The sequence below is a fragment of the Phyllostomus discolor genome, chromosome 2 (assembly GCF_004126475.2).
Source record: "Phyllostomus discolor isolate MPI-MPIP mPhyDis1 chromosome 2, mPhyDis1.pri.v3, whole genome shotgun sequence".
NCBI classification, from domain to species: Eukaryota; Metazoa; Chordata; class Mammalia; order Chiroptera; family Phyllostomidae; genus Phyllostomus; species Phyllostomus discolor.
In genome coordinates this window covers 61,390,137-61,409,440 of record NC_040904.2, presented here as the reverse complement: position 1 = coordinate 61,409,440, position 19,304 = coordinate 61,390,137, and the positions used below count along the sequence as shown (strand labels likewise).

The 19,304-nt window shown below is 37.1% G+C and overlaps 1 protein-coding gene across 1 annotated transcript in view; it reads right to left on the bottom strand.

Annotated features, from left to right (window-relative positions):
- MED12L (mediator complex subunit 12L) overlaps window positions 1-19,304 on the bottom strand; it is a 317,972-nt gene that overhangs the window by 58,313 nt on the left and 240,355 nt on the right. Inside the window, 10 exon segments of the mRNA XM_036017911.1 lie at window positions 878-1,077; window positions 4,266-4,379; window positions 5,268-5,369; window positions 5,718-5,838; window positions 7,060-7,201; window positions 8,295-8,522; window positions 11,863-11,994; window positions 14,777-14,940; window positions 16,030-16,173; window positions 16,822-16,940. Of these exon segments, the coding sequence (XP_035873804.1) occupies window positions 878-1,077; window positions 4,266-4,379; window positions 5,268-5,369; window positions 5,718-5,838; window positions 7,060-7,201; window positions 8,295-8,522; window positions 11,863-11,994; window positions 14,777-14,940; window positions 16,030-16,173; window positions 16,822-16,940 (1,466 nt within the window).

The following is a 19,304-nucleotide window of genomic DNA, read 5'->3' as shown; positions in this document are numbered from 1 at the left end:
AAACAAGATAAAGATATGTCCAAATAACATGACAACCAACATGAAAAGATTTCCACTGGAAAAATCTGGGACAACTTGAACATGAAAATAACTAAGGACAGTAAATTATAATCCATGTGGAAAATAAATAAATATAAATACGGGGAAAAATAAGGGTAGGCTCTTCCTTAGGGAAGAATGAGGGAGTTTGATGAGAATATTTGCTTTGTCTTAAAGTGTCTCCCCAAAGACCGATTATAAATTGCAAGGGGAAAAATAATTATACAGTAGAGAAATCATATAATGGAGACATCTTGATCAAAATTAACATCACCAATGAGGTGCAAATGGACATCATGTGCCTTCAGATGTGATTACCTGAGAAGAACACAACATTACTTCTGTAGTATCTTGGCCAGGAATGCATAATCTGAAGCTAATCTACAGGAAACTTCAGACAAATCCAACATAATTGGGACAATTGACAAAATTGGAATGTGGCCTATAGGTGAGAAAAAATTACTGTACCAATGCTAAATTTCCTGAGGTTTTAAACTATATTTTGCTTATGTTAATAAACACTGAAGTATTAAAAAGTAAAAAAGAATAATGTATGCCAACTACTCTCAAATGGTCAGAAAAAAAATTTTAAGTATATGTACCACATTTACACACACATATAGAATTATAAAGCAAATGTGGCAAAATGTAAAAACTTAATGAGTCTGTATAAATGATATACTAGAATTCTTTATTATTACAACTTTTCAGCAAATTTGAAATTATTTCAAAACAAAGTTAGCAGGAAAAAAAAGGTCCACCTATGTACAAGTTTTGTACAATAGTGAGAATCTCTTTCCAAAAAGACAGTTACATATTCAAACTGAAAGGTCAATACCTGTTGACAGATAGTCCTCAGTACATATCTAGCATATTCTCTTAAATTGGCAGTTTCTATGGAAATGCTTTTTCCACAGGACTTTGAATTTTGTGAGGCAGTCCAGATATCATCAGCATTCCCATCGCGTCGTAAACCCCTCATGCTGAAGTCATCATTCTTTAAAGAGCTGACATTGTTATTGCCAATTTTGGCATCTCCTAAATAACAGAATCACAAAAGCAAAATCATACAAGTTCAACCTATTGCCAAGTATTTGAAAAGTAAATGAGGCAAGCTATCAGGGACTTCAAGTACATGAATGGTATCATTATTGCATAGTAGTTCAGCAATGAAGAGAATGGGTCAAGAGGATAAATGCGAGAACCTAGAGAAGTTTCACCAGACATGAGGAAAAAAGCAAGTTCAAGACTCAATCTTTATTTTTGTTTATAGAATTAAGTATGCTTTCACCAAACTTGGAAAGGCCATTATAAATCACACTTAATAATCACAGAACATTGATTTCACCAATATTTCAAGCATGAATGTATTCAGATTCATTTGACTTGTAGACAAGGAAAAAATGGGTTACTCACCCTTCAAGATGTCCCTTTTCCATTTCTTCTCTTACAATGACTTATTTTCTATCCATAGGTCAAGAGAAAAGTTTTGCCTTAGCCCACCTTACTATCAACTTCTTGACAAGAGAGATTTATTTCCCTGGGAATGGAAAAGGGCAATGCATACTAAGGAAGCCCTGGAAAATAGGGCATTCATTGAATAACCCATGCCTTTCACTTTCCTCTCTGTAAAGACCAAATCAGAAAACTTCATCTCACCAGTCTCTACTACCCTCAACAAAATGAAGCTTAGGAAAGTGTTTTTTCCTTATTAAAAAAAAAGTTCTGGGGTAAAAACTGAGCAGAGTGGTTGAATATCTAGAAATAAGAAATCTCTCACTGTGAAACAGAAATAACTACCCTATTTTGAAGGTGAGAGAATAAAATAATTTGGAAAAAAAGAACAAAATACTTTGGTAATAGAGACGGCCAACTGACACAGAGCCTCCAAACTTCTGCCTGTGTACCTGCAGGACCCTCAGCCGGGAGAGAGAACATGGCCCAGAGCCAACACCAGATGAGTTCCCAGGAGGCCCTCGTTGCCTCGCTCTGGGTGAAACCAAGCCCAGGTCAGTGCCGAAAGTCTTATAAAACCCGCAGGTCAACCAAGAAAAAGTTCTAACTCTGCTGAAAAAATCTGAAAAAATCAGAATTGCTTACTGAATATTTACTTATAGAATCATTAAAAGGATGAGAGGAATAAAAATACACTTCAACTCACCAATATCCTACTATCTATTATCATATACTTCTCATTAAAATATATGAAAACTACCAATTTCACTTTACCCATAGAAGTTTATTTAATTTAACAGAGTTCTTTAGGAGCTGAAATAAAGGCCATATTCTACATGCACAAAATTTAGCATGCTTTCTCCCAACTTTGATAATACAAATAATTACTTTTACACCTTACAGTAAAACTACTTTAGATATTAGAAACCAAATTCTATAAAACGGTCCTATCTCCCAAACTCAAAATAGGTCCTGATGGACAGGGCTTGAGAAAACATGTTAGGACATGAGAGATAGGTAATTAAAACTTTTGTAAAAACAAAAACAAAGAAACACAACAAGCATTTCTTCCAGTCCCGGATGAGGAGATCCTCACATCAGGTTAGACGTTTGGGGGCCATGGGGGCTGCACCAGAGCCGTCTGCAATCATACAGACACCAGAACAAATGAGAGTGTCCAGTGACGGCCTGGTCCAAGGATCTGCTGACTCACCCTGCCCAGTCCTGACCTTCTTAGACCTGGAGAACCTTCCAGCGCTTACAAGGCTGTAGAATCTACCAAGAACTGAGGCCAGTTTAAAAAGGTTAAGGAGAGGCAATCAAAGAAAAATGAATTGGTGATTATACATAGGTATTAAACTATGGTTATTTGGATATTTAAACAGGTTGGCCAATTTTACCTGGAATCAGACCAGTCATTCAAATCAAAGGGGCAATGTTTACACTGCACTCATTTTAGTTTCTGCCATTAAAACATCTATGACTTATGCAGGCGCCCTTCCAACATTAGTTTATGGAAAATCTATTTTGTTTCTGTTATGAATGTTAGATACCACAGTAAAAAAAAGGGAGTTCTGACTTCAAGGTCTCTACTTTTATTAATTAAACAGAATTGACCAGCCATCTTTCCTACCAAATATCAGAGTGCAGAAAGTTTACTTACTGAGATGACCATTTAATCCTGGCTGTTAAAACTATAAGCTCCTGAGCTCAGAGGAGGCTGTACCCCTCCATGACTCTACCTTTCTCCTTTTGCTGCATATTCATGAGTGTTTAACAGGAATATTATATACTTGTAAATGTATATAATGTGTATACATATGTGTATATGTAGATGTTTTTAAATGAACTCTTAACTATTTGTCTTATGAGAACCCTGCTCTTCCTCCCTTGTCACCACCAAATAACACTTCCCAAGTAGGAGTATAAACGGAAAGGGCACATCCTCAAACATGTTCTGTAAGACTCATCAGACAATTTCTATCCATGCAGTAATTTCTACTCTAATCAAAGGGGCCTCCTTCAGAACATAAGAGGGAACTTTTGTGTAGTGAAGACCAAAAGAGGGAATGCGAAGTTGGAACTAGGCAGTGTGAATTGAAGACTTTCCCATCATTCTCCTAACTGATCCGAAGGATAAACATGTCTTAAGGTATTGTGCTGTGGATGAATAGAGAAGGCAGTACTACCACTCCAGGAGGATGTAAACCAGTAAGAATATAAGATACATCTTGGACATCATGAAATATATAAAAAAATTGTGATAGCTAATATTGATGTATCTGTAATATCAATCTCAATGCAATTATCATCTGATTGATAAGAAAAACTAAAGTACAAAGATATAAACTTGTTCAGGATCACAATGGAAACAGGACACTAAGATTACAACCCAGGTTTTCTAGTGTTTTACTCCTGGAATCTAACATGAAATTTAAAACTTTGGTTAGGTCACTGAGTTTTCTGTGTCCATCAGGAAGTGTGACTTATGCCAACAAATGAGGGCAAAACAACCCAGGATATGGGAGGATCGATATTACATCAGAATGAGTATGCAGTTAAAACACCACCAAAAAAGGGTGCTATATTTAAATTCCACCCATGTTGTAGGAAGGGCCAGACTTCTCAGACTCCAATTAAACTTGGACTTGGGAAAAGCCAACTCATTTTTTTTCCAGGAGAACAACAACAGTAACAAAAACATTTCTAATAATATTAAATCAAGTTAAACTTCTGCTGATTAACCAAGCTTAGTGCCAGGATAGTCTTACCAAGCATCATAATTGCTTTTAAAACAGCAAACACAGCTCCCACTTCGATGCTGTTGTGAGCAGCAGCTAAGAGGTGTCTATCACATGATGATCGTATTCCAGGGAAGGGTTTGCCTATGAGAGTAACAACAAACCCTTAATGTCTCATCACCATCATGAAGTCTTTTGTAACCATTTACAGTTAGCAGGGCTTTTCATTGTTAGACTGTGGGTGATTAATTGCCATTAGCTAGCTTTAACTAATGCTTCATGGATTTACTAAGAAACACTGTCTGTATTCCCTACTTAACCTCTCCTTTCAATCACCGTATTTTTGGACTATAACGTGCACCCACCCCCCAACTTGGGAGGAATAATGGTTATTAATGCTGCTGTTGACTTCTGTTCACATTTACACTGGGAAATATTTATGTGATTTATGTTATTAAATATTTTACCATATTTTTTGCTTCAAAAATTTTCCCATTTTTCTCCTCTGAAACCTAGTGCATTTTATGGTCCAAAAATGCTGTTTTTGCTCCTGAGACAGAGGTGTCAAAAACAGTAGGATTTGCATACACTTATGCTGTCTCACACACACACCCTAATATGGAAACTATCTCTAGGAAAAGACTTCACTAACATGCCCAGCTCACCTTACTCCCTTTACCTGAGTAAAAGAGTAAATGAATCATCCCTGCCCTAAGCTGCTGTGATTTGGTTCATAACCAACATGCACGGTGTGTTAGAGGATCACTCTGCCCTGCAGCATGGCTTGGCCTAAGAGCAAAAGTATTTTGATTGATTGTTAACTCTGGATTTGAGTTTCTCATACATCCGAGTATGCGTTAAGGGAGAGGTGCCGACAGCCCTCTCGGTGGCATCACTGCGCCCCTTCCTCGCCTTGAAGAAGGCCCCCCAGAGTCAGGGAGGAAATTACAGAATGGACAGCCTGCTGGGTCATTTTAGAACCAGCAGCTCCAAATGAAAATGTCATCCCAGATTTCTCAGCGCTCAGCTCACCGGTTGCCTGAGGTAATAAGCAGGCCGGGGGAGCTCGGAACAGATGCAGCAGGAGCCGGCATGTCATTCGCGCCCCGGGCTCAGCGTCCGCATCTCCACAAGCTAGGGAAGAAGGATTTTGAAAGCAAGTTTTCTAACATACTCAAGAACATATCTTCAGGTTTTCTATTAAGCTATACTTTCTAGAATAAATAAACAAGTGTTCCTTATGGTAAGAAGTAAGGCACTGGCCATGCTTTTCTGAGAAACCCAGACGTCCGTGCTTCCTCAGAAATGGGCACTAATATCCATGGGGATTCACGGCACTCTGTGTAGAACAAAACCTACCATCTTGTCATCTTTCCCACGACGCCACACCCCTGCCCAGTGCTCATACCCTTAGAAGCTACTCACAGGGTGTCCTCAGAAACCACCCCACCAAGACCACAGTCAAACAACAAATGCCGTCACCTGCTGCGAGGAGCGAGGGGAGCGCGACGTGCTGCACGACGTCCTCCAGGGAGAAACACTGTCGTGCTATCAGAATAGCAATGAAAGTAGCTAATGAATCATGGAATGAAAGGTCACTCACCTTCAAGAAAAACATTGACATGTTTTAATACCTAACACTCTCTAAAGTAGTATCTAAGATTAATATCTAAGAGAATGTAGGCAACACCAATAAGGCCTCAGGTCCCCAAATGAGTGAAATAACTTGTCATGATTATTACCCTCCAGGCTTATTTCTACTTCATAAGACAAAGAATGAGGTTTCCCCACATCCCATTGCTATAAGAAGATACTGAGCTTTATCTTGAGTACATATAATTGAAAAAGGAAAAAAAAAGAAAACAAAGAAATCCCTAAAAGATGTAGCAGAAATAAAACTTTTCTGCAGAACTTAGTATGCTCTGTCATGTAAGGGCAACCATTAGTAGGCCCTAACTGAAAAACAAGCCTTGGTAATGTTTGGGAGTTCTTTTTAGGAATAACAAATAATGTGCCTTTAATATAAAGTTAGATTTAAAAACAACTCTGAAAATTTACAATTGACTCCTAAATTTTAAAAAGAGAGAAAAGAGGAAGAAAATTCATTCACAGTAAAACCTCTACCTTTACAGAACTCACAAGACTTGGGCAGAAAATAATGATAAGTTTAAAAATCTATAATAGCATCCTTTATATTGAGTTGTAGTATAGGCCAGGAACTATGGTTAGCAACGTACAAAGATCATCTCATTTAACAGCTCAGAGGTAAAGTGTAATAAAAACAACTAAGAGGTTAAGGAACAATGTTAGAAAAGCAGGCCACAGATAGGAGCTTTACATGTATAAAATCTTAGGCAGTCATACAATGAATGGAATAGGATTGTCCAATCTGTCTTGAGATATCAGAACTGAGAAGTTCAACTTCAACTGGAAGGTAGTTTTTTAAATGTATAAAATGGTTTTACATGTATGATATGTTAATATATATTACACCAGGAAATGATAGGCAAAAATAAAGAATTGAGATAGATTTTTAGGAAATTCACACATCATGCATGCACTATGATATCTGAGGAAATGTGTGATATATAACGTGTATCTCTTCATCACTTCCAGACACAATCACTGAGAATGGCCAATGAATTAAGCCTGCACATTCTTAATGCAGCACAGCAAAACCAACCGCACTCTGATGACTGCATTTAGAGAGAGAGGGAAAAAATATTTTACAATTATTTCAGTTAAGGGTTGAGCCAATTTAAAAAATTACTCACAAATCAAATATTTAATTGCAGGTGAGTTTTTAAATGAAAAGAACACTTACATCTACAGTGCAAAGTACATCATTAAACCCCCACACATGATTTGAAGAACAACAAAGGGCCTTCAGAACTCCCAGCCACTCTGAACTAAGAACAGTGCAGCAGGCCGTCAGCTCGGAGGAGAAATTGGCTATGTCATTAATCCTAAAAAAAGGAAAAGAATATACGTAGTAGTAGGTAACAAAAAGAACCACTCATGTGACATACTTAATGAACACGTGTTTCACTATCATCAAGTGAGCCATTCATTTCTTATATTCAGAATACATAATGCTCCCTTGACAAATAACCTAGCAGAATCTAAGGCAGAAGATAAAAGTAAATGGCTTCAAATGCTTTGTATTGTTTAATGCTGGTGAGCAACAAACAGTAATCAGTACCGATATCAATAAGCATATTTTTAGTTCTGTGAACAAATCTGACCTATACAATTAACTTTTAAGCACATCAAAAAAATTAGCCCTGGCCGGGTTGCTTAGTTGGTTGGAACATTACCCCATGCACCAAAAGGTCCAGGGTTTGATTCCCATTCAGGACATACCTAGGTTATAGGTTTAGTCCCTGGTGGGGACATGTATGAGAGGTAACTAATCAATGTTTCTCCCCTCCCCCTCACTCCTTCCTCTCTCTTTCTAAAATCAATAAAAACATATCCTTAGGTGAGAATTAAAAAAACAAAAATGAATTGGTTTAGAAAAAAAGAGCATCAAAAAAAATTAAATAAATTTAACTTAGGTAGGCCTAAATACAGTGTTTTCAAAATATAGGTAATTTTTATTTTTATTGTTTATGTTTTTGTCTCTCAGGTTAAGGAAATCATAGTATAGAGCAGAGATGAATTCAGGAATGAAAAAATATGGGGGGAAAAAAAAAGCAGCCCTGACTGGTGTGACTCAATTGGTTAGAGTGTCATCCCACAGACCAAGAAAAGGTCCTAGGTTGGATGCCCGGCCAGGGCACGTGCCTGGGTTTCGGGTTTGGTCCCTGATCGGGGCATGTGTGAGAGGCAGCCAATCAATGTTTCTCTCTCACATCAGTGTCTCTCTCCCTTTCTTTCTCCTTCCCTCCCCACTCTCTAAAATTAACAGGTATGTCCTCGGCTGAGGATAAAAAAAATAAATAAAAGCTAACAACGTCCAAATGTCAGCATAGGTAATTACTAAAGAAGTTAGTTTCAAAGTAGCACCAAACCAACAACTGTGTGGTTAGTCCCAAATTCCAGGGTAACTCAGCTCACCTTCCAGCATCCTGATGGCCCATACATACATTCATGAGTGTATTGCAGACGAAGCTGTAGCGATTGGCCGCATTGTCACTGAGGATCTTGCCCAGCATTGAGTAGTTGATGCTACGGGCTGAAGGGTTCTCAATAAAATCCATCATGAAGTCCGGATCCCATCGCAAGTTAGAATTGGCAGGCATCACATTATTATATATGGTTTGCTTAACTTTTGAACAGGCACTACTGAGGTTACAAGAAGAAGAGTTAAAGATAAAAACAACCTAGAATAACTAGAAAGTTAGTTCATTTAAGGACACATTAAATGGCAACAACTGTAATGCATTTCTAGAAAAAGACTCATGTTGTGAGTTCTTGATACCAATTTCTTGATCATCAGCATTGAGCACAGTGTCTGGAATGTAATAGTCGCTCAATAAATAGTTGCTGAATGAGTTGAAGAACAAAACAAGAATAAGATATTTGGTTACTAATCATAATTACTGTCTAAATCTCTTCACTGAAGAATACAGATTTGCAATCTGGAGTCAGGACCTGTTCAAATGTTGGATATTATATAGTCCTCAGTGCTTTTAAAACCTCCATTTTTCTGTCTTAACTACCCTTGCCAATTTTCTACTCAACTTTTCTTTCATACTCATTTAGCAGTAATTCCTAATTTGTTTCATTTTCCCACTAAAAGTGAAACAAAAACAAACTCTGCTCTTTGCTGGTTCCCTCCCTAACTCCACATCCCTGGTTCCCTCTACCTCTGACTGTTTGCAAACAGACTTTGGCAAATAGTAAGGCATTATCTCTATTCTGGTCAACTTCCCCTTTATTTTAACAAGTTATTTGTTCCTGTCTTTAGAAACCAAAAGAATTCTGCTTTTCTTTCTTAGTTTTCATAAGACTCAATCCCTAATTTCCCATCATTATAGAGACTTCTCTTGAGTTGATTCCCAGCCTGGAGAAAAGTTCAACTTTTCTGAACGCTATGGCTCACGGTGAGGTCTCCTTACCCTTCATTTCTACGCTTCCTATTTTATTTATTAGATTCTTTCCAGGTGAGCTACTATGTTTTAATGAAGAGTTAGCTGCTACCTAGTCACTCTCAAATTCTTACCACTCTCTGTTGCAGGCATACATGGAATTAAGGAAATAACTCAGGTATTTTCCTTCTGAAATTGCATGTATCAAAAAACTTGATAGAGTAATGAAAGCAACAAACACCAAGGCCAGAATGACTTATGTTCAAATCTAGTTTCATCATTTATTAACTTACGATAAAGAACAATCATTTGTTGATAGGAAACATCATTTCTACTTCGTGGGGTTGTTGGGAGGAATACAGATCTTAATGGAAGTAACCCAGTGCCATGCCTGGCACAGGCAGCCGCTCAGAGGGAGATGTGAAAATGCTGTATGCCCCCCAAACAGATGGTGTTCGGATCCAATACGTGACACTGGTTTCATAGCTCACTAACAGAAATCTCTCTGCATGTCTAGCTTTTGTTTGACCATGTTTCTCAATCCAAAACTTCACATAATGTCTGACTTCCATGTTTCTTGACACAGCTGCATTTCTCTTCCACTTTCTTTCTTTTTTTATCCTCATTCAAGGATATTTTTATTGATTTTAGAGAGAAAGAAAGAGAGGGAGGGAGGAAGACAGGGAGAGAGTGAGGGAAGGAGAGGGAGAGAGAGATTGGTTGCTTCCCACACACACCCCAACCGGGGACTGAACCTGCCAACTTTTGGTGTACGGGATGGCACTCCAATCAACCGAGCCACCCGACCACAGCGTCTCTTCCATTTCTTTAATCGAGGAGACTTTAGATGGTATCACACCCTGTGATGCCCCACTGTACTGATTCTAAGCAGCCCCTCAGTTCATTTTGGGTTTCCTAAATCTCCACACAGCCAGTGCGAATGGCTTAAATTAACTTGTACTACTCTGCAGGAGCATTAGGCGTCAAATAGGCAATTTGGGCTCTTGGGAAGTTTGCTAGTAAAAACAGGGCTATTGCATAAACCAAGTCATGTATGAGAAACCTCTTTAAAAACTGTAAACCAAAACTGAAAGCGCTCTTTAAAGAAACAGCAGAACACACGGTATTATTACTATTACATCATTTCTGTGGCAAGATGTTTCCTAAGGTTTGCTCCAACTTTCTGTAAGAGATTATTTAGAAACCATTAAAAGTATCACAGTATCTCTGGATACATCTTTTATCCAAGAGATATTTTTTTGAGTGTCTACTATGAGCCAGATACTCTTCCAGGTCCTGGGATAGAGCAGTAAAGAAAACAGAAAAAGTTTCTGCTTTCGTTTCAATTCTAGGAACGGGATGGATTATAAACAAACATATAGTTTACTGGGGTTAGTAAGTGCTAAGGTTCAAAGAATGGCAGAGAGTAAGGGGGAGGGCAGTGGGAAGCCATCAATGAAGTGCGGAAGCGAGCATGCAAATAACTAGGGAGAACTCAATAAGACGCAACAAGTGCAAAAGCCCCAGGACAGGTGCTCAGAGTGTCTGAAGACTGGTAAGGAGGTGCACACAGTCAGAACAGAGCAGAGGAAAAGAGGTAGAAGAGAACACCAGACCCAGCAGCTCCCAAAGGCTACTTACACGCTTTGGGGGTTTTTAGTCTAAGTAGATAAGAAGACATTAAAAAGTATTATTCTTGTTTTAAAGGATGGTTTTAGTAGATATGTTGATCATTCACTCAAGAGAGTCAAGGAGGCAGGCAGCGAAAACAGTCAGAATTGTGCGACGGGCTAACCAAGAGACGCCTACCGTGGTAGTGACAGAGTGTGAAGAGTGGTCACAGGATTTACAAACAAACGGGATGCAAGATACAAGGGAGCACCCTGGCTGGCATAGCTCAGTGGATTGAGAGCAGGCTGTGAACCAAAGTGTCGCAGGTTCGATTCCCAGCCAGGGTACATGCCTGGGTTGCAGGCCATAACCCCCAGCAACCACACATTGATGTTTCTCTCTCTATCTCTCTCTCTTCCCTCTCTAAAAATAAATAAATAAAATCTTAAAAAAAAAAGATACAAGGGAGCAAAGAAAACCAGCATGACTGATCGTGCTCTCCTTATTTCCTTCTAGACCCTGAATTCACTTTGTCAGCTATTATTGTCTCCTACAGTTGGATTATCTAAATTTCCTTGTAATGACATTAAATAAGTACGTATTTTCCAGCACCTGTCTACTTGTGGGGGTAGCAAGTACTGAGATGTTGAGAAGGAACGGGAGTCAGGGATGCTGTTTGAAACAGGGTGGTAATGGAAGCAGGGAAGCAAACAAAGTAAGAAAAGGGGAAACAATGTTCTCAGTGAGGTAATAGCTAATGCAAAATACAGAGTATTTTCTCTCAAGTTTATCTCAAAATTGCAATCACAGTTAAACATGCATTTGTGATAAGAAGTTATAGCTACAATGATAGGAAACAATATGAATTCAGGCAGATATAATTACGATTAACCTTCATTGTTAAACAGGATGACAATACTGGTTGAATAACTAACAAACGGAGGCATAATCCTATGGCTTTCTTTTCATTTTCTTCTACCCACCTGAAGAGGTCTCCAAATTTACTTCTGAGGTGGCTACATGACACGTAGAGATCATAGAGGTAGGCTAAGATGCATCTTTCAGGGGAAGAACACTCTGAGGGGTTCACAACATGCTTCACCACACCGCACAGCCTATGAGAAAACGTGAGGAAATGAGATGCACATTTGTCTAATATACACGTTCCCATTTGGATCTTTTAGAGTGAGACCGTGTCCATGTATTACTTGTGTAAGAAAAGATATCAGATTGTTAACACTAATCATCATTACAACAGTAAGTAATTGAGTAAAATATCAATTTACTATAATATTGAAATACTAGGTATTTTTTTAAAAAACTTCAAAAATGTCATTAACAAGAAACAACAGAAATTCCTCCATATAGAAGGTATATATTGATCCATCAATTAAGTGGCTATGATCAGAATACAAAAGGAAAGCTGAAGTAGAGAATCTTACTTCAGTAAAAAATTTCACAAAATCAGTAAATTTTCAAATATCCCCAAATCTACTTCTTAGTTAAGGACCAATAAGTGGTAAGTAAACCTGGGAAATCCATTTTTAAAACCATGAGTTGGTTCTCACATAAACCTGGTGAATTCATGGTTTTAGGTCATATTCTCCTTGTTTATCCGAACTAGAAAATATTTACTTTAGCTTATCTTATATAAGAATTTAATCCCCCCTTCTTTTTAGTGACATTCTCTGTAAGTATTTCAGTTCACAAGTATCATTACTATTGCTATCTCTGCCATTTTTCCTAAATCATAACTATGATCTCTTTGGCCATAGTTCATACAACAAAAAAGTTCATACAACACAGAAGTAAACAAAAGTGGTCCACCGACCTATTTGTGAGTCTGATTCCACTACCACCTTGTATTCTGTTACAGGGTTCGGCCGACAGCAGTGTTACAGATGACTCAGATTATTAAAGCTAAAATGGGCTTTAAAAATCACCTGATTCATGTTACTCATTTTACAAAGAGGGTTCTAAGGCTCAGAAAGTTCATGTAAACTGCTCACAGGCAAAGAGCTAGTTCATAGCAGATTCATGAGGAGAGCTCAGGTCTCCACACTCCTAGGCCAGAGCTCACTCCACTATTCAGGGAACTGAGTGAAGCCAGAGGGAGCCTAGGTGTAAAGGCCAAGAAGGAATCACAAATTCCAGAGGTGAACTCAGCAAAGTATGTGAAGAAATGGCAACATAGTATCCCAAGCCCTGTAAAATGACATTGGTAGATAAGGCCACCAGGCAGCTGATAAAAGCTGTCAATTACATCAAAAGTGTCACAAAATTATGAAAAAGAGATTCATTTGGTTAACTATATAAACAAATAAAATTCCAGACATAACCTAACAGAGCAAATAGTTACTTGTAAACAAACATTAATTGAGAGTTTGCTAGGCATCAAGAGTATAATAGTCAATGTTTTCTCAATTTTTTTCATCTGCTATAGGTAAGAAAAACATTTTACACTGAAATTCGGTATATTCATTTGTGTAAGTACAGAAAAACAAAATAATAGTTTGAAGTAAAATACTTACCCTTACTGTATATGATAAAGTCAAAATACAATAGAATATTGAGTGATTTTATGAATATTTACTAGAACACAAATTTAAAGTGTCAAAATAAATGATACTGAAATAAATTTCAAAACAACAACAAAAAATACTTATCAAAACCTATTATATTCATTCCATGACCAATTAATGAGTTTCACACGGTTTAAAAAGTGTGGCATGAACAAAATGGCATGAATGAGTTCCCAGTTCACAGACTTTCAGCGATCTGAGGGTGCAGTTCTGTGACGCTGGGTGGTGTATCACTTCCCCACGCACTTCCTTTAACAAGCCTGAGTTCGAGTTTCTTGGCTTGTAAAATGGTGTTGATTATTCAACCTTACAGGGTAGCTAAATGTTATTAAACAGTCCTCTATTTCCTGAATTCTAACATATTTTCTCACATTTAAAATCATCTGGGACATTTCAGATTTTACTTAATGATGTGTGTGTACAATTAATGTGAGAGCATTTCCTTTCCCCCCAAAAGGCGCTGTTAAATGGATGTCACTCTAGAATAGAAAATAAACTGATTACATGTACTAGTTAACAAAAGAGTACTATAGAACCAAAGGACCTCATGTCTCTTTTGAACCCAGTCAGAAAATGGAAGAAAAAGAAAAACAGGTTGCCTTTTTTAAATAAAAAGGCTGGGAAACGAGTCTTTTGTGGACAAAAAGGAGCTTAGGATAGGGTTTTTGAGAGCTCATTATACTTCTCTGGTTTCTATAGCCTCAGTCTCTAATGGTGATATTAGGTAATTATTTAGCTCGCTAGTAGTAGTAGTAGAGATAACTTAAGCCTACAATTAACACAAACCAAAAGACTAAGAATCAGGCAGGTCACCTGTTCCAGACTGTCTTATCAGAAGAGATTCAATTTATTTAAAAAGTGAAAATAGAGAAGTAAATTTCTAAGAAGACAATGCACACAAAGCTTATTTGGTATTGGATTCTCAGAATATAAACCAAAATTACATGGACAAAAAAGTTGTCATGTATGCATCATTCAAAATTACTCATGATGCTTGATGGGTAGCACAGATGACAGAGTGCGATAAACGACTGGCGTACAGTCACAAAAACCGGGGGAGGGATGTGCGACAAGGAACAGAAAAAGCAAAAGAAAGGGAGGAAGGGAAACACACTTTATTAAGAAAAACGTACTATTTTCATGCTTATAACTCCTTTGGTACATGTTTTCTTGAAAAATTATTCTTTAGCTATGTTATATCTTTTTATAGAAATAAACTTCAGTACTGTTTTTCTCACAAAACTACCGTAATATTTTCATCACAAGCTATACATTATAGAATGTGTAAAATAATGATGTTATTATATATACCGACCCTTCAAACACCTGGGCTGTCTGGTCGGGATTCAGGATCAGACAGCTGTGGTACCGCCTGAGCACCGCCACAATGCAGACACAGAGTCCCGTAGTGTAGCTTCCTGCCAGGCTGGAGGACTTCAGGAGCAGTTCGGCTTCTACAACACTCAGTTCGTTCAGTAGCTACAATGAGAGAAAAGACTGAATGAAAATGTAGCTGCCACAGCAAATAAGAAATTGTTTATTTTTAAAAACCATGCATATACTGAGTTATTATAGTAATACTTGATCTCACCCTTTATCCTGCTCCAGGACCATATACATATACAACTTGTCTCAGAAAACACATCCCAGTAAATTAAAATTGTTTTTATTTTTAATCCTTTATCAAATTATGAAATTTTTCTTGTCTAGAAACCATGGCACATCATGCAATCAGGAAGCAGTTCCAAAACTTTACGGCAGCCTGAAGTTCTAGACTGAGTAATTGCAGAGAACATCCTACCTCTCACTTTTTTTTCTCCTTTTTCCCTTCTTTTGACTAAAAAAGAGATTTTTCGATCATTATTTTCTTATTAAGAAAGCTAACACCTCCAACAGAATAAGGAATAGAAACCAACTTTCATTTTCATTTACTAACAACATACGAAATAAACCCAAGTATATGTACAAGAAATATAGCAGGAAAAATCAAATAATAAGATTTTAATTTTTTTGCTCTTAACATAAAATATACTCTATAATAAACAGCAAATAAACTTTCACCCTTCCCTAAACAAAGTAACAAAAGACAAAAAAAAGAAATATGCCCTCAAGCCCTGACTGATCTGGCCCAGTGGGTTGGGTGTCATTCCACAAACTGAAAGGTCGCCAGCTCGATTCCTGGTCAGGCGCATGCCTGGGTTGTGAGGCCAGGTCCCTGGTTGGGGGTATGCGAGAGGCAACTGACAGTTGTTTCTCTGGCACATGAACGTTTCTCTCCCTTTTCTCCCTCCCTTCCCCTCTTTCTAAAAATAAATAAATAAATAAGATCTTAAAAAATACCCTTAAAACACTCATACTTGAAAATGACTATTATATATTTTAGCACAGTATTATAATTATTTAACTGAAAACTATCAACACAGCTGCAATTAAAATGCTAGTTGGATACTGTTGATTCAGGATGTCTCAATTGTATGATTGAGACACACTGTGTGTCTCATTTTAAGTTGTATGATGCCTGGTAGATTTGTTTTCCTAAAAATGAGAGAAGCAGTGTCTCTCTGACACCTGTATTGCGAAGTCAATTAGTCCATTGATGTTCAGGGCCGGCTCCATGAGGTCAAAGATGAGCTGGATGTGGTGAGCCAGAGGGAGGTGATAGGATGTCCCTGAGGCGAAGCTTGTGATTTGTTCCAGCACATTGTTAGAGATCTGTGCAAACAAAAGTGAAAATAATTTTAAGACCAGCATTCCAAATAATTTTTTATTTAAGTTCTTTTAATTTTTACTAATATATCTGAATCTATGTGATTCTACTTAGAAGTTAAAACATTGCTACAGAAACCAAAATCATGTACAAATTGACTTTCTTACTATAACTATAATTTGAAGAAATAAACCATATAGCCATTAAGATTTAAACCCATGTACCCTAAAAGAAGAACAACTATAAGTATTATTTTCCAGATAATACATTTTTGAATATCAATGATTTTGTAAGTTAAAAGTTTCTTTTCAATTGTATAGTATTCTATTTGTCATCAACAGATTTTTCTCTTATTAATAGCAATGCAGGACCATAATGTAATAATATAAGTATTGCATTAAGAATGTTTTATACAGTGGTGATGTTTTTTAGAAGGTAAACATATTTTCATAATATGTTTATGTCACTTCTGAGAGTGACAACCTGACACTTCAAACTGAACTACTTACTGAACAGTTTGAGATGCTCCCAAATATGTTTTAAAAACCAACAAATATGTATTAAAAGCAACTAAGGACTGAAACATATACTGCAGAAAAGTCTTTTAAGGAAATATGAGTATTCCAAATGCATAAGCTGCATTAAATGGCTACCTGGGATGTCACTTGATGCTGATCAAAGTATGAAAGGAGTTGAAGTTTGGTGAACACAGTCTCCAGCGTTGGAAATGCTTCCTGTTTGCTCTTCCTGGTTTTCTGTCCTTCATCTCCACCTACGCAAACACACAGTAAACACATTAGCTTCATCTGAACGGAAACTCTTGGCTTTTTAAAGTTACTGTTTTTATTGGAACATATATACACATGAAAAAAAGTACATAAACTTTATGAATTTATAAAAAGCAAATACACTCAGATGATGGAATTCAAACATAAAGTCATATATTGGAACCCCAGAAAGTGCATCGGCCCCTCCAGTCACTCTCCCCTCCCTAGGGAACAAGCTCCCAACTTCTCGCAGCTTACATGGACACTGCCCACCTTGGAACTTGGTATGAACAGAACCATACAGTATATATATCTACTATCTGGCATCTTCCACTTAACTCTGTGTTTCTGAGATTAATATATCTTGTTGTTGCAATTTTAATTTGTCCTAAAAACTGATAATTCCCACTTGTGTACACTATTCCAATGTTTGACTATACCACCATCTATATATCCATTATGGTACATTGTTTCTAGATCTCGGCTACTAAGAGAAACACCTCCATGGACATTTCTGATGAACTGACTTTTGAAATAGAAAGATCTCAGCAATGAAGAGGGAAAAAATCACCCAGGCTCATTCTGCTATAATAAGAAGCTCCACTGGCATCTTCTTAAGAGACTTTCTATGAGAGTTTCTTCCAACAGCTTAGTTCGTAAAAAGAGGAAATTTATAAAATTCTGAACTTTTTTAGGGGTAGAAAAGAAATGAAATTCCTCCACATTAATCAGAAAGTGTTTCACTTAATCAATTTAGCATAAAGACTTTGAAAAAATTCCAATGAAATTTTTTTTATAAATACTGCTATCCCAGAAGGACTCTTGTTCTTCTTAGAATTTAAAAGATAACATCCAAAAAATAATTAGATCCTGTTTTTAAATATTTCTGAATATATGTATTTACAAAGACAAGTCCAGAAAACAAAAAGGAAAGAAAGGGTGGACTGCATGATCTCTGACAAGGGCACTGCCCTCACACCTTTTTCTTCCCCCTTTGCCCTGTTCTGCCTGCCTCAGCCCCCCTTCCCCTCTGGGAATCACCCACGTTGGGTCTGTGAGGATTTGTTTGTGTGTGGGCGCCTAATCCCTCGCATCATATTCGGAAAAGTTTAATTTCAGAGAACAAAGGCTTTACACACCTCTGTTAAAGACACAAGAAAGATTTCAATGAACCCCAAACAGATTTTATTAATGACAAATGGTGTTAAAAAATAACACTAGAGGAAAGATACTGTTCTTTCAATAATCAATTATAGTTTAAGCCCTGAGTGCCTTCCTCCCAAATAAAAACCCAGTCTTTGGTCTTCATTTCGTACAACAAACAAATAAACAAACCCCTATACCAGAGTGCATCAGAACTAAAAGGTGCTGAGTAACATGAAGTATAAGACTGTGCCACCTTTTATCAAATAACACCAACAATAATACAAAAATGAGAAATTAGTAAGTTCCTTAAACCTACTTGTTTTTTTGATATCTAACTCAAAGTAATTCCATAAATTTAAATGTGGAATTTCTGCCTTCAAATGTAGCTGCTCATGTGTCATAAGCATGTTTAAAATATCCAAGTTTGAATTTTTCATTTACTAACTCGCTCATCCAAGGCTGGAAACTCACATCAACGGTGTTGGCTATAATGTGCTTTAAAAACGGAAGTTAACATAATTATTTAGTCTTTCCTGGGACCCAACAGCAGAAACACAAACAAAAAACAGATATGAGGAAGTAGATCCATCATGAGAATTCACAAATTCATGCTCTTTGTTTGTTTATACTAATACTCTATTTACTTACATAGAGCTGACTTCTTAATATCTCTATAAAAAAGATACTATTGATTCTGGGAAATTTATATTCACTTTCAAAGAAAAATATTAAAAACAGTGGTGGTTGTCAATGTAATACTTTATTGTAATGATATTCACATAAGTCATAATTCAGATTTTCCTCATCTGTCTTATGTTAATTAGCTTTCACAGTAGATATTATTGTTCTTCAGTTACTTAATTTGTGTTGTCCTTTTCTTTTAATCCTACTTGAGGATATGTTTTTCTTGAATTTAGACAGAGAGAAAGGAAAGAGAGAAAAACCTTAATTGGTTGTCTCCTGTACAAACCCCAATCAAGAATTGAACCTGCAACCTAGGTATGTGCCCTGACTGGGAATCGAACCTGCAACCTTTTGGTGCACAGCATGATGCTCCAACCAACTGAGTCACTGGGCCAGGACAAGGTTGTCCTTTTTTTTGAAATCTTTAAATCCCACAAGTTTTTGACCTTCTAGTTTGGTAAACTTCATTAATCTTTTAAAAGATGCACCACTGGAAACCAAAGATGACAAATCAGTGTAAACGTAAAACGTGGTTTGAC